The sequence below is a fragment of the Cibotium barometz genome, chromosome 18 (assembly GCF_041138505.1).
Source record: "Cibotium barometz isolate CiBa-2024 chromosome 18, ASM4113850v1, whole genome shotgun sequence".
Taxonomy (NCBI): Eukaryota; Viridiplantae; Streptophyta; class Polypodiopsida; order Cyatheales; family Cibotiaceae; genus Cibotium; species Cibotium barometz.
Genome location: NC_141063.1, coordinates 20,103,486 through 20,120,002, shown reverse-complemented (window position 1 = coordinate 20,120,002; position 16,517 = coordinate 20,103,486). Strand labels below are relative to the sequence as shown.

Below are 16,517 nucleotides of genomic sequence, written 5' to 3'. Positions count from 1 at the left end.
ACTGAGGATCACTGATGCATGGCAGCATGGGGCTTTCTCCCGGTCTCAGGACAGTCTTAGTTTCTCTCGGTCGGATCGCCGGCAGGGAGGGACTAATCTATCTCGGATTGATCGCTTTTATGTGGGCGATTGGTTGGGGGAGCGAGGGGGCTCCGTCGGCATTCTTGCTGGCACCTCATTTTCAGATCATGCGCCAGTTATACTGACTTTGGAGGAGGGGACACGGGAGCCCAGCTTGCAGTTGAGGATCCCAGAGAGGGTACTTGCAGACCCCAGTCTCGCTGAGGACATTGAGAGGATCTGGCATGATAGTCAGTGCTCTGACCAGGATGCAGCGGGCCAGTGTGCCCAGGGACTCATTGATCTTAGTTCTTTTCTACACGCTGCAGCTTTGACACGACTGGGAGAGATTCGCGAGCGGGAGCAACGGCTGAGACGCAGCCTTGCTTCGCTACAGCGCCTTCAGGAGCAGCAGCCTGCATGTGAGTGGGTGGCGTCCCAGCTGAGCCAGGCACGCCAGGAGGTTAGAGAGGCAGAGGAGCAGAGACATGAGTTTTACTATCGTCGTCAGGCCTCTCAGTGGACGCAGCTTGGTGATAGAGTGACTGGGGAGTTTTTTGAGATCACTGGACCCCGTCATGCGCGAGCAGGGGTTCGCCAGCTTGGTAGACCGGATGGATCGATAGCTACTGAGCTCGGGGAGATCGGAGCCATTGCCACTGCTTTTTATAGTGACTTGCTTTCAGCGGAGCCAGCCACTGAGGATCGAGATGTATGCAGACAGACTGTGTGGGCCCATGTGCAGAGGAGGGTCACAGACCATATGCGCACAGTTCTAGGTGCGCCTCTGTCAGAGATTGAGCTTGCCGAGGCCTTGAGGATCCTGCCGCGACATAGTTGCCCAGGGGAGGACGGACTGACGCCGGCCTTTTTTATGCGCTATTGGTACCTTTTGGGGCCAGGCCTCCGCGCAGGGGCTTTCAGCATGTTTTGGACACTGGGGTGATGCCGCAGAGCTTTTCAGAGGGCTTGATCTATCTTATCCCCAAGGGAGAGGGAGTATCAGATGATATTCGGCATTGGAGGCCTATTACGATCCTCAATACTGTCTACAAGGTCTTGGCAAAGGCCTTGAGTTTGAGGATCCAGCCCTTCCTGGGGGAGTTGATTCATGCTACTCAGACAGGATTTGTCAAGGAGCGCAGTATCCTTGACAACATCTTTACTTTCTGGGAGGCGACGGCCCGAGCTAGGTTTCTTGGCGAGGACTTGGTCGTGATGCTTCTCGATTTTGAGAAGGCATACGATAGAGTTGATTGGGGATTCTTAGAGGGCACTATGCTACGCCTGGGCTTTGAGCCAGGATGGATCAGAGGGGTGGCAGCTTTGTATTCCACAGCTCGCAGCCAGGTGCTGATTGCAGGAGGTCGGGGGCCGAGTTTTGAGCTGACCAGATCAGTCCGTCAGGGGTGTCCTCTCGCCCCTTTCCTTTTTCTCTTCTTTGCGGAGGCTATGAGTATGTATCTGACGGCAGAGGAGGTTGGTTTGAGAGGACTTCAGCTCCCAGTCCGGGGGGAGGATTTGCTTGATGCTGAGTTTGCAGACGACACGGGCTTATTTTTGCATGGCCAAGAGGCCAATCTTATTCGGGCAGAGCAGTCGCTCCAGGTTTTTAGTGCAGCTTCGGGAGCATTGATCAATTGGCGCAAGACAGTGGCCTTTTGGATCAGTAGTGCTCCCACTCCGGCATGGAGTCCGGACCCCGGTTTTAGATGGATTCCTCCCGGCACAGCAGTGCGGTATTTGGGATGCCAGATTGGCCTTGATTTGTCACCTGAGCAGCAGATTGCCCCGCTTCTTCTGAGCATTCGGAAGAAGCTATTGTATTGGAGTACAGCTCGACTATCCTTGGCTGGGAGGGTGGTGGTGGCAAATCAGGTGCTGTTAGCGACTATGTGGTACATTACGTCTTGCTGGATTTTCTCGAGCTCTTGCATCAGCCAGGTACAGAGGCTGATCAGGAACTTTCTGTGGTCTGGGCGGGACGGTCAGCCAGCTCGGGCAAAGGTTGCATGGGCAGTTATTACACTTCCGCTGGCTCAGGGCGGTTTGGGCATTATAGATCCGGTCGATCAGAGTAGAGCCTTATTGGGGAAGCTTATTGTTCGGGGGCTGCTTCCAGGCGCTGAGCCTTGGAAAGAGCTCCTCTTGCAGCGACTGCAGGCCCGGGCGCCTCCTGCAGGGGGTACTTGGGCACCAGAGATTCGCTGGATCTTCATAGAGATGAGGAGGACAGGCCTCAGTAGAGGATGGGAGGACAGATTTGCTTTGAGTATCCTGAGAGCTTGGGAGCTGCTGAAACCGGGGCTCTCTCAGCGGCCTCCTTCTTGTGTTGAGGAGCGGGCCAGGCAGCCGCTCATCTGGAGCCCAGCGGTTCGTACAGAGCAGGGTCATATGCTGGGTTCTCGGCCTCGTCTAGCCTGGGGACCTTTAGCGGCAGGCCCAGCTCGTAGTTTTGGAGACTGGCAAGCTTTCTGCAGTCTACCAGAGGAGACCCAGGTGGAGAGGCTGAGTCACTTCAGAGGGGGGTTGATTATGAGGGATGATATTCAGGAGGCACTTACAGAGGAGTGGTTCACACCTCTCGAGCCAGTGGCCCCACGGTGGATGGGAGCCTTTACACAGTTGGAGATCCTGATTGCTGTCAGAGCTAGCACTGAGGATGGCAGATGCCTCTATTATGAGATTCAGGATGAGGGCCGACTCCAGAGAGTGGAGGTGGAGTCGCCTTTGGTTGCAGAGTGCACCTTTCAGAGGATTCGGGTAGTGGCTGCCGCTTCTCGGAAGTGGCATATTGACCCCGACCCTGCTGACGTGCTCCCGGATTGGCGTATATGGGCATATGCAGCGCGCCCCTTGGCCCGGCTACAGTGGGACCCCGGAGAGTACGAGTGGCATGATCCTTATGCATCCCTTGAGGCCACAGAGATCACATTTTTCCAGTATACTGTTCGGCTGGGACGGCATATTTTGACGGCGAGGAGGACGGTTTCTCCAGCGGCGGCAGCGGGGCATTGGCGATTGCAGGGACTATCACAGGAGTTCCTGGAGGATTTCTGGGCTCGGCTCTGGGCTAGTCGACATGTCCTGTAAGCTTGTATCATTGCTTTTATACAAGCTGTACATGGGCTGTTCCGAATTTTCAGCAAATACCACATCTCTACTGACAAAAAGCCTTCGTGTAGTTGGATTATAAAGATGGTATCCTTCGCTTTCATTGCTGTAGCCCACAAAAATGCATTTAATTGCTTTGTCATCTAGCTTTGTTTGGAGTTGTTCTGGCACATGTGCATATGCCAAACACCCAAATGTACGCATATAATCCACTGTTGGCTTTCGGCTATACCAAGCCTCAAATGTACGCATATAATCCACAGGCGTACGTCAACGGGCCGCTTGAGTGCAGGGTCGACAGTCGGGCGAGTCGTCAGACGGAGGCGGTCGCTCAGAACAAGGCGAGCACGGCGGCCGCAGGTAAGTCGGAATGGGCGGGAGCCGGTAACGGCAGGTGTCGCTGGCGGTGAACGAAGTATACGAGGCAGCCGTGGGTTAGCGCGGGGCGCGAACAGAGGGTGCTTGGAGTCGTGTAGGACGTCTGGAGCAGGGGCGCATCGGACGGCGTGGTGGCTAGCCTGCAGGCGTCGACGGAACGGGACGGAGGGGCGATGCCGTGTGGATGGAACACAACGTCGGAGTAGCGCCGGCGGAACGGGACAGTAGTGCCGGAACGCCCGTCGACGGCTCTGGGCAGGCGGCTGGGGGCGCTGATGGAGATACGACGGCTGGAGATGGTGCTGCCGCCCGCGAGCTGGGCGGTGGTGGTGGGCTTTCCTCTAGTGCCGCCCGATTCCGGTGGCCAGACAGAGGAGCGCCAACGGAATCAGGTAATCCGGCGACGGAAAAAGACAGCGTCGACGGAAAAAGACAGCGTCGACGGAAAAACGCAGGCGACGGACGGAACGCCAGTTTTTGACGGAATTTCTTCCAGCTGCAGATTTCAAGGGCCAGCTCCCAGCTCCCAGCTCTGATACCAAATGTTGGGTGTTGGACTCACACACTCACACACACAAAACTGCACATTAGGGTTAGGTGCAGGGAAGAGAAGCTCACACACAGAAATGAGAGAGAGAGAGAGAGCCAAAAGTGTGGTATCCACAAAATGCAAGTCAACCCTTGCATGTGTGCCACATCCATATAATATAGAAGTACAAAATATTATATGTTAGAGTGTCCTTTCACAGTTGATGTCCAAGGGGAAAAACTACCCAAACAGGACAACGATGCTTAATCAAAGCCTGATAGTCTCTGGTGGGGGACCATGGCAATACATGAACCATCTGTTGTCCATAGAAGAGAGGGGAGTGCTCTAAAAGCGTTTGCTTGTTAAGCCCTGTTCACACATAGCACTACCATAAGTGAGCATATGCCTACAATCATACTTGGGTTGGAATCCTCTCCCAAGTAGCCTTACATCTTTGAAACGGAGTGTGGAGTTGGAAGGCAGCGCCCCTAGTACCCAGTCATCACAAGCCTGAATACGGGAGGGGTGAGGGCTAAAGGTTGTTCCAATGAGTGTCGTCATGGAGTCTTTCTCAATTTTGGCAAAGAGGGTCGCAAGCTCGTCTTGTGAAAACTCGACGGTTTGCCCGGCAAGAGGGGGTTGATTAGCCATGATGCTTATCGGAGAGAAAGGTCGACTTAAAACTTGTTTAATAGTAATCTGTTCTTGAGCGAGGTGGAGGAATATGCAGCGAAGAGAAGGGAGGCAGAGGGGAAAGCTGGAAGGGAAGGAAAGGGCCGGGAAGAGGGCGGGGACACAAGAGCAGGCCACAGAGGAAAGCGGGGGCAGCAGGAGAACCGGGGCAGCAGGGGTGTGGAGGAAACGGGGCAGCAGAGGCGGGGGTAGATAATCGGCAGGCAGGGCAGAGGGCAGCGGGAGAGGAGAGCGGCGGGCACAAAAGGCATAGAGATGCGATTTGCTCAAGTACGGGGAGATCGCATTGGTGTCTGCGTGGGGCAACTTTGGAGACGGTTTGTTGCAACACGGTATCCATCTCTCGTCTGTGGAGCAGGGCATTTTTTTTTTTTTTGCATAATTTCTCATCTTTTCTCATGTAAGAAGCATGCATTTCTCTTTTTAGTTTTTGAAATTCAGAATCTGCACTTAGTTTCTGCAGCATCATTAGCAATCTCATCTTCACCTCACTTATGGAGCCCAAACTTCGCTTAAATGACGACCTGTCGGAGCATGAGGAGCATCCTCAACCCGATGGGGAGCCTGTTGAGTTCGAGCAGGAGGTTAAGGAGTTGAGAAATCCTATTTTGAGGAGCAAATTGCCAAACTCTGGGTAGATTTGCAGGTTGATATTCAACAGTTATAGGAGCAGGTGTTACTTCTTCAGAGGGCAGTGATTGATCAGCCCCGACTCCAAGTATAGTTGCCGTAACTCTTTCTTTCATGCCTGATGCTTTTGCAGGCAAGGAGAAGGAGAGGACATATGAGGTTGGAACGTGCGCTTTGAGTTTTATCCTTTCCCGGATGCCTGGAAGATATAGATGGTGAGGGGTCTCTTGAAGGGGAAGGCCCTTACTGGGAGATAAACCCACTACTTGGGCGGATTTTGGAGCGCAATTTCGCGATGAGTTCCTCAACGCGGAGGATGCGTTTGATGTGGTGTCCAAGTTTGCAGACTCGGATATCCGCAACATGCTTTTGACATGTATCTACAGAGATTTAGAGAGTTGCAGTCTCGAGTAGGGCACATGGAGGCTACAACTTTGTGTGGATTCTTTATCCGTGGACTTGCACAAGATCATAGACTCCAGGTGAGGAATAATCATAGCAGAACGCTTGCCAATGCCATCAAGTATGCTAGCATTTATGAGGAAACCGTGGCCAGCCAAACTCAGAAACAGGTCTCTCATACACCTCACACTCGAGGCAGTTCCAAACTGGGTTGCCAACATAAATGCAAGTTTAGGTTTGGGAAGATTTCAGAGAATAAAATCAAACTGAGGTTTGGGTGATTCCAATTTCTACAATGGTGTCAGAGCTTTTGGTGACATTGAGCCTAGATCTTGCCTTCTCAGTCAGCCACATCTTACAAAGGTGTTAATTGGCAGTAGGGAAACTGAAGAAAGCTTGAATTGGCTATTTGTTTGGGCAGTCTTTAGATAGCCAGATTTGTCATAACAGGGGGTGGTCAAGGGTGATTAGTGGTGGTGGGCATCAAGGGCACCCTACAATGGGGCCCAAACTCTTGAATAAAAGTACAATAAAATGCATCCATATCAGGTTGGATAGATCTGACCAACCGACGAGCATATCGACACATTATTTCACTTGTAAAATGGACCTTTAGCTGTCAAGGAGTCAGGTGGAAGGTGACATCGATTATTTGAAGGTTTTAACCACTGAATCACGTAGACAGCAATGAAAGAACTGAGAAAATAAGTAAATACAGCGATTCATTTACTAGCAACACAGTGGATGGCAATGGTCAGATCTTTCGCTTCCTCCCAACCCCTCTGGTGGAGTATTTTCTTTATTGATATGACGGAAAAGTAAAAGAATGAAGTATCAATGTGCTCCCTGTGTGCTTCACCAGCTGGTAACGGTGATCTGTGAAGGCCTCTCTGATCCTGCAGCCTCTCTGAGGCTGCAGGATTCTGGTTTGAACAGGTAGCCCTAACCTTTGCTACTACTTTGTTGCATTTGACATTATGTGGGGTAGAAAATTGCCCTCTTTGTGCTGATTGCTGTGTATACATAGACTTCTTGATGATTAACACTCAAATGAGGGGGGATATGGGCCTTCAAATGGAGCGACAGCAGCCTGGCTTCCCAATAAATAGTCTTTGTGAAGTGTTCACCAGCAGCCAACGGCCTAACTATAATATATGCATCCCCAACAGCTTTCTTTACATGCTTTCTCTATGCAGACAGTTTTTTTTTTTTGGCAATTTTTCCCTTTTGTTATGTATCATAGAAAGATCCATTCATGTATTCCATGTAAGTACATTCTATAAAAATGTGTTCCTTACAAGCTTACATGCCGAGTAACTGCAAAGCACGTCCTCCACTGCGACGGAAGATGCATCTCCACCATTTAATTGGCTTATGGAAGAGGGATGAGATTCCTACACATTTTATGCTTTGGAATTCATTCCAGCAATGCTGAGTTGTCCAAAACTTTGGGACCTTATTTGGACCTTAATCCAAAAATTTCTGAAAATGTGGACCCTTAGGCTAAGGCCTTTAATACACATATTCAATTATATTCGCTTTGTAATCATTTGTGAAAAATGACCTACCAGTTGTCATTTTCCACCCAGTCCTTGTTTGTCTGTCATCTGCCACTTCATTCTGCCCAGTACCCACTTCTCCAGGGGACTGCAGTGCTGCACACTTTTTGGAATAAGGAATTTTCTGAACTTTGTTTAAGAAAAAAGAAAGCCAGACAATGAAATTCTTCTTAGGATATGTTGATTTTTTTTTTTGATTAGTATTGATGGAGTAAAGTACTTGCACTCTCTTACTTGAAATCAAAAAATATCCAGGCGTGAAGGGCATCTATTCATCAGAAATGGCCAAGGGAGCAGCAAATTTTTTCAGGCTTTATAGCACATCTTTGGAAACATGGTACACCATTTTGTTTAAAAAAAAACTAGAACTCTTTCAGGTTAGAAACATTATATATGGCATGCTTTCCGGAGTGTGTATGCCTATTGTCTTCTAAAGTATCTCAAATCCATTTTGACAGATTCAATATCTAGTGTAAGTATCTCAAACATTGATTATGGTGCTATAAAGCTTTAGCTGGATCAGTTGAATGGTGTTCAAGTTTTTTTCTTGTAGTGTGACAAGATAGCTTGTAATTTTGTTGGTAACGATTTAAGTAAGTCATGGGTGCTGGAGCACGTATATCTGTAGGGTTTGCTTGAGTCCGTAGAATGCCCTCAAATCAATGTCTTGCACAAAACATGCATGTAAAGACCATCGAAGGGGTTCTTGGCAAGCTCATTGGCCAACCATGTCTTTATCCGGAGCACCCCCCAAGCCTGAGTGTAGACCTACACCAACTGTGCACATCACCCAAATGTGGATGTCCTATACCAGCGGAGCCAGCTTTGCAAGTGTCTGGCTAGAGCTGGTCATGGCCTTTGGGAATCCTTTCAACTGGAGAACAGTTGTGAGCAGTTCACTCACGTACATTATGTTGGAGTAAGTAATAAAATCAACATCTAATAAGAGCAGGCTTATGTGTCTAGGTGCATCTGTAGCTTGGTGGTAGAGGGATTGATCTAGCTTGCCATGAACCTGGGTTTGATTCCCAGCAGCCTGAAATCACTGGGATGCCTTTATAAGTAAATATATAATCTTTGTGTCTCCCAGGATGACTAGATGCCACCCTGCGCCAACCCACGGCCTACCTCGATCTCCTGAGTCACCCTGGACTGTGCTCATCAACTATAGTGCACTCGACGTCCACAAGGGCCTGGTCAGCAGCAGTCCATATGACAGCTCCTATTGATATGGAGATATACCTTTCATATTCACAACATGGTACCCACCATGATGATGTATCTAGTTTATTTTCTGTTGTTTCCATGATCATGTTGTCTCATGGAACTATTGTAACCTTTTTGGTCTCATAGACCCTTTGGGTCTTTTGTAGACGGTCTTTCTTTCTTTCTTTCTCTCTCTAAAAAGAAAGCATTCTTAAGTTATGCTACACCGAGTCTGTTAATTTTAAACCTAACCTCATTAATGAAGCCAGCCTAGTTATGTTCTGTCACATAACAGGGGGGATCCTGTGCTGTATCTATGTGGCACCAAAGAATTTAGGACTGCTTGATTGTGGTCAGATTGTGTGATGTCTCAATGTGGTCTCTTGTGTAGGCTGCAGTGTAAATGTCTCATTATAGAACAAAATTCATGATTGCCTGAGATTTCAAACCAAAAAATTGTAAGGTTCACCCTGTGTTATTTAGAGAAAAGTTTCTGAGCCAATGAGGTGACAGCTCAAGTGGTAGAGATGTTTTTGTCTAGGACAAGGAGGTCCTGCCCGCATGGTGCTTCCTCGGTGGCATTGCCTATGGACAGATAAAAAGCGTGTATGGGTGGGCACCTACGAGCAGTGAAAAAAGGTAGTCTGTGTTCTTGTTTCCTTTTGGCTGATCACAAATTCACAGAGAATACACACCCTGGGAGATACAGTAGAAATGTGACAGAGACTACCTTGGGAAAAGGCTATTGGGACTACATAGAAGGTGAGCATGAAGAGACACCGGAGATACCGGATATAAATCCGACTGCTGCAGATGTGAAAGAGTTCAAAGACTGGAACCAAGGAGCCAGGAAAGTAATGTATTGGCTATCCTTTAGTATACAGGACACCATGATTGGGCATATTCAGGATGCCAAGTCCCCCAAGGAGGCGTGGGACACCTTGGTAAAGCTTTATGAAACAAATACCAAGGCACGTAAGATACAGTTGAAGAATGAACTTCATACTGTGGAGAAAAAGAGCATGTCTGTGAATGACTATGCGTTGAAGATAAAGGGCATTGTGGAATCCCTTGCATCTATTGGTGTATCAGTAGATGATGATGACAAGGTGGAAGTTTGTCTACGTGGTCTCGGGCCACAATACAAGGCGTTTAAGACGTCTATCCAGACTCGGGAAAACATTCCCACCTTTACAGATTTGGTGTCTATGTTGATTATCGAAGAGAAGAACTTGGGTGAAGACCAACAGTCTTCACAAAGCAAAAACAGTTCAGAGCAACAGGCCTTCTACACGAGTTCAGGAAGAGGACGAGGTAGAGGAGGCCGTGGACGCGGTCAAGGAGGTGGCCGAACAGGTAATCAGAATTACGGCCAGCAGCAGCAGCAACAACAACAGTCCCAAAATCAACAACAACAACAACACGCAGGTGGAAGAGGCAAATTCAGAGGCAGGGGGAGTCAAAGAGGCCGTGGAAATTGGCAAAGGCAATATAATGATGCACGTGAATGCTACTATTGTGGTAAGCCAGGACATGTGCAGTCAGAATGTTATAAGAAGCAGGCTGACATGCAAAATGGGAAAGTGCAGCAAAACAACTATGCATCCTCAAGCAGAAATAATGAGGACAATGAAAGGCTGTTTGTTATGCAGCATGTTGTGAATGCCATGTCTGAAAATGTTGATGCAGCACAAAAAGATAATGTATGGTATGTGGATTCAGGCGCTTCGAACCACATGACGAGTCATGGGGAGTGGTTCAAGGAGATGAAGAACCCGGAAAGACCAGGTTTTGTGGAAACAGGGGATGACACTGCTCATCCAATTGCCCACGTTGGAGATGTGCCATTATCTATGCAGGATGGCAAAGTGAAGTACCTTGCAGATGTACTTCATGTACCGAACATAACAAAGAATCTGGTTTCAGTTGGCCAGATGATTGAGCAGGGTTTGCAGGTTCGGTTTAACCCTGATGGGTGTTATGTTGAAGATTTCAAAGACAAGTGCAGGTTGGTTGCAAAGGCAACAGAGTGGGCAGAATGTTTACATTGGATGTAGACATGCCTGAAATGAGTGCTGCGATGTTTGCAAATGGTTCAGGAGTTGTTGCAGACACAGACATATGGCATAAAAGAATTGGACATGTAAATGTGCAAAGATTGAAGTCTATGCAGACAAAAGGAATTGTGACAGGGCTGCCAAAATTTAAAGTGGAAGGTATGCAGAAAATATGTGAAGCATGCCAATTTGGGAAGCAAACAAAGCATGTGTTTCCACGTAACAGATATGTGAGCAGAAATGCACTAGATGTTGTGCATTCAGATGTATGGGGTCCTACGAAGACCGTGTCTATGGGAGGCTGCAGGTACTATGTCACTTTCATTGATGACCACACAAGGAAAGTGTGGGTATATTTCATGAAAGAGAAGAGTGAGGTGTTCACTCACTTTCAGAATTTCAGAGTTTTGGTTGAAAAGCAAACAAGAAAATATGTAAAGTGCCTAAGGTCAGATGGAGGGGGAGAGTACTTCTCCAATGAGTTCTCTGAATTCTTGAAGAAGAATGGTATTCGGAGACAGTTTACATGCAGATACACTCCGCAGCAAAATGGAGTTGCTGAGCGAAAAAACAGGCACATTGCTGAGATTGCGCGAGCATTGATGGAAGAGAAGAATATGCCGCATTGCTATTGGGCTGAGGCTGTTTCTACAGCAGTATACATCATGAACAGGACTCCAACTCCAGAGGAGAGGTTTACTGGCAGAAAACCAGATTTGTCTCATCTGAAAGTTTTTGGATGCATTGCATATGTGCATGTGCCAGATGAGCTGAGAACTAAGCTGGATCCGAAAGCTGAAAAATGTGTGTTTATTGGATATTCCCTTGAGCAAAAGGGATACAGGTGTTATAACCCTACTACACGTGAGTTGAGGGTAAGCAGGGATGTTGTTTTTGATGAGATGAGCAGCTGGTATGTTGCTGAAAAAGAAGCTGTTGGGGCTGATGTGAGTGGAAGTGTGGTTGCACAGAATGCAGGTCAGCAATCACAGTCTTTGAGTGGACCAGGAGAGTCCTCATCTAGTGGGTCTGTTGATAGACCATGGAGTGGCAGGCTGCGTCATAATACCAGCCCTGCAAATGTCATTAGTACATCACGTAAAGGAAAAGAGAAAGTGGTTGAGCCCCTTGGTATGCCTGACATTTCTGCAGGGCATTCTCATGTTGATGGAGAGTCTAGTGGCTCAGATATGAGCCTTGATGAGGAGCTTGGGATCCCAGCTATGAGAACACCTGGTGTAAAGAAGGCTATGGAAGCCATGAATGAAAAACTGCGAAGATCAGGGAGAGTGAAGAACCCTGTGCAGAGATTTACATATGATGGTTATGTGGCACATCACTATGCATATATGGCAAAGGTTGTGCAGGTTGTTGAGCCCACATGCATTGATGAGGCTGTTGGAAATGTGTGTTGGGAGAAAGCCATGGATGAGGAGATGGATGCACTATATGGAAATGAAACTTGGGATTTAGTGCAATTGCCAAGAGGCAAGAAAGCCATTGGATGCAAGTGGGTGTACAAAGTTAAACATAACAGTGATGGAAGCATAAACAGGTACAAGGCTAGATTGGTAGCCAAAGGATATGCGCAGACATATGGGATTGATTATGAGGAAACTTTCAGCCCAGTTGCCAAGATGGCAACGGTGAGAGTTGTGATAGCAGTGGCTGCGTCAAAGCAATGGTCTTTACATCAGATGGATGTAAAGAATGGATTCTTGCATGGGGATTTGCAAGAAGAGGTGTATATGTTGCAGCCACCTGGTTATGAGGATGTGGGTCACCCCGAACATGTTTGCAGGTTGAAGAAAGCCTTGTATGGCTTAAAGCAAGCACCAAGAGCATGGTCTGACAAGATTTCTGAATATCTTGTCACTATTGGCTTTCATGTAGCCAATGCAGATTTCTCATTGTATGTGAGACATGGTGATAGAGGGGTTGTGCTTGTTGTCATCTATGTAGATGACTTGATCATTACGGGGGACCATGATGCAGAGATCTTTGATGTAAAGATCTTGCTTAGACAGAAGTTCGAGATGAAGGATCTGGGGGAGCTCAGATATTTCTTGGGCATTGAGGTGATTAGGTCACCACATGGTATTGGATTACTGCAGAGACAGTATGGCTTGGACATGTTGTCCAAGTATGGTATGACAGGCTGTAAGCCTATTTCTGTGCCATTGGATCAGAATGGCAAGTTGAGTGCAGATTCAGGAGAGATCTTGGAGGATCCTACTATGTACAGACGCATAGTAGGAAGTTTGATCTACATGACGATCACCAGACCAGATTTGAGCTATGCTGTTGGGTTGGTGAGTCAGTTTATGCAGGTTCCACGGAAACCGCATTTGGATGCTGTGAGACGCATACTGAGGTATGTGAAGTCTACTTTGCATTGTGGACTATTCTATGAGACTGGGACAGAGATATGTGTACTTGGGTACACAGATGCTGATTGGGCAGGTAGTATCACAGACAGAAGATCTACCAGTGGATTCATGTTTTCTTTGGGGAGTGCTGCTGTGACTTGGAGCAGCAAGAAGCAGCCTACGGTTGCTCTATCGAGTACAGAGGCCGAGTATAGAGGAGCTGCTATGGCAGCATGTGAGGTAGCTTGGTTGAGAAAGCTACTTGCAGATTTGGGTCTATCTGTGGATAGACAAGTTGTCATTTTCTGTGACAACATTAGCAGTATACAGTTGGCCAGGAACCCAGTCTTTCATGCTCGTACGAAGCACATAGAGGTCCACTACCACTTCGTCAGAGAGAAGGTCTTGGCAGGAGATCTTGATCTTGTTTATGTCAGCACAGAGGATCAGGTAGCTGACATCTTCACCAAAGCATTGGGTACAGAGAAGCTCCGCAGATTCAGGGCTTCGCTTGGTGTACATGAGATGGAGTTGAGCTCGAGGGGGAGTGTTGAGATATCGAGCTCGTTTAGTGAGGCGGTGGCGATAGACCCCACACTTACACCACTGGCATGGTTGGTGAGATCCTGGGAGATATGCGGCCAGTGGGATGACAGGCTGTGTGACAGCCATTCTAGAGACTGGCATAGTTATAGCGCCAGCTCATTTAGTCGGGTTCACACTATAGAGAACCCGTGTATGTATTGGTTGAGTACCTTTCATATTATGTGTACTCTTATTCTTGTATATGGTATGTTGAGTGTTGAGTAGAGAAGAAGAAGATTTTCAGCCTCTCACCTTGTGTGTTCTCTATTAGGGTTTTGTGAGTGTGTGTGTGTGCTTGCAAGAGCTCAAGCTCTCTTCCCCCCTGCATCTTTTCAGGCAGCGCCCAGCAGCCCGCCTGTCCATACCCATACGCTTGCGCACATCAATCTGGAGGTGATGACTGCTCCCCTCTGCTTGCCACCCTGGTTCACACTCTCCCTCTTCTCTGCTGCACAGTCCAGCCTGTCAGGCTTTTCTTCATATCGGACCCACCTGCTGCGCACATAAGCCACTGTGTGCAGGCTGCAATCAGCCCTCTGCCACATGGTTCAGGCCATCAACTCCCCTTGCCTACACGTAAACAAGACATGTCAAGGATTGAATATAACTCCTAGCCTACTTGGGAGTCAAACCAGAGAGGTACTAAGGTTTCCTAAGGGTTCTTCTACACATCTACAACGCGAATTAGAAGAAAAACGTTAAACGCTTTTATTGTTATAAAAGGGGACACAGCCAAGGAAAAGGAGGCACATGCCAAGAATGGCACTCTAAAGATCAAGGAAGAATCCAATCATGCCGTCCCGCTACCCTCCTGCCCCTATTCCTAGCCCCCTCTCCCCACCTTCGCCTCTTCCCCCCCTGCTCTTGTGCATGTGCCATGCGCCACCCCCCCCCCCCCCCCAAAAAAAAAAAGTGCTGCTTTCTCCCGTCAGCGCTCCCACCTGCTCCCCTTCCTCCTCCCCCTCTTCCATTTTGCTTTCTCCCCCTTGTGGCACCATGCCTCGTTAGGGCCCCTCCATCGGCCTTCGCCCTTGTTCCGCCTCACCTCTTTTCCGTTGCACTACTTCCCCTTGTGGTGCCCTCGCCTCTCCAGTGCCCCCTCCCCCTTCGGCTCTCCACTTCTTTGCCGCTGTTGTCATCTCCTGCTACAAGCTTTTCTACCTCAATCCCCCCTTTGCCTCCCTCACCTCAACGGCCCTCACTTAAGCCCCCTCCTTGCCTTGCTACTTCCCCGCCTTACCCTCTTTCCCGCCTCCCCTCTGTGCTTCCACCTGCTCCCCCCTCCTTATGCTCTCTCTTGTCTTCCCATCGAGGTGTTTATTGCTCTCGGGGTTTTTTTATTCGTGTAATGTTTCGGCATCTTCTAGTTTCGAACCCCCAAAAGGACTCCATGGCAGCCGCTCTGTCATCCCTGACCAAGGCCGGCCGTCCCTTGCGTCTCCTTTTCCAAAGATCTCCAGCGCCTTGCTTCGAGAGTTTCCCCTTTGGAGGCCTCCACCTTGGTATGCAAGATTGTGGGTAGCCGCCAGCGCGTGGATAGTTCAAGGATTTGTTATAGGCATGCGTTCTTGGCATGGTTGGAAAGACCACTGACATTCCTCCTTCGGGGCATGGCTACTATGAGGTTGAGTTCTATTTGCCTGCAGCCTCGAATAGTGATGTAGCTGAGACCCGTCGTTGGCCTTCTTTGAGAGGTTGCAGCACAGCTTCGACCCAGCGTTTGACCCTTTCGCTGGCGTCTCAAGCTTTCGTGTGATTGTCTGCCTTCAACGAGATAATGATTACATGAGCCATGTCGGAGAGGTTGTCGAAGGTTTGATCCACTTCATTCCCAAGGAGGGTGGTGACAGCTTATTGGAGACCCATTACCCTCCTAGATATTGCCTACAAAATTCTGTCCAAGGCCATCAGCCCCTTTCTTCTCGACTTGATTCATGGTACACAGACCAATTTTGTTCAGGATCGGAGTATTCTGAACAACATCTTCACCTTCTGGGAGGCCATCATGTCGGCAAGGATGCGGTAGTAGGATTTGATTGTGGTCCTTCTCAATTTTGAGAAAGCGTATGATCGAGTAAATTCGGGCTGGAGGGGACGATGTGTAGGATTGGTTTTGAAAGGAGTGGATCTGAGGTGTATTGGTACTCTACTTGGCTTCCCATAGTCAGGTGCTAGAGGTGATAGATTTCTGCTTTCACGCTCAGTCTGGTTGGGGTGCCCTCTAGCACCTTATCACTTCTGAAACCGGCCTCTGATAGAAACCAGAGTGCGGTAGGAGCAATCACCCGTCCACTTGTAGTCTAGATGAGAAACAAAACACAGATTGGAGCTAGAGTGCCCAAATCTGAAAACACAACGACACCTGTTGGCCCCAAAGCTTGGCGCCCCTCGCGGTATTTTTTTATTCAATTAAAAATAATATGTATGGCTGAGTACAACACAAAAACCAGCCAAGAGTTTACACCTGTAAGTCCAATCTGACGGCCCACAAAATCCTTCTCAGCACAGAGGATCTATGCACACAGATCTGTGTCCTCAAGCAACACACTGTGCCTCCCTCTGATCAGCCAAGATCACAAAGCAGGCCAGCCATGGGCATACATCTGGCATAACTCAAGAGCATGATACATCTTCTCAGCTCAAACATACATGTGCTGTCCAATCTCTGTCTTAATCTCTTGTCAATCTGCCATACCCCTCCTCTCACAAGGAGCCAGATTACACATACCTGCAGCAGACATCAAGCAATAGAAAGAGAGATGGATGAACAGAAACAGAGCTTACCAAGTTCAGCTCGTGAAACAGCACTGAAGGAAGCAACAGCACCAATCTGTGCTTGCAGGCACTTGAATCCACAACCCTGCTTCACACGTGTGCTTGCACTTGCCTGTATCCTCCTCCTGATGCTCACTCCTATGCTGTCCTTGAAAATACA

The 16,517-nt window shown here is 48.4% G+C and overlaps 1 protein-coding gene across 6 annotated transcripts in view; it reads left to right on the top strand.

Moving 5' to 3' along the window:
- LOC147629048 (tRNA/rRNA methyltransferase (SpoU) family protein) overlaps positions 1-16,517 on the top strand; it is a 276,989-nt gene that overhangs the window by 157,265 nt on the left and 103,207 nt on the right. For all 6 annotated transcript variants that reach the window (XR_015267878.1, XM_086812261.1, XM_086812260.1 and 3 more), the window contains one exon: positions 7,621-7,702. Coding sequence is in view for 5 of the 6 variants with exons in the window: in XM_086812261.1 (XP_086668387.1) it covers positions 7,621-7,702 (82 nt within the window). In the remaining variant the exon portion in view is untranslated. The remainder of the gene's footprint in view (positions 1-7,620; positions 7,703-16,517) is intronic.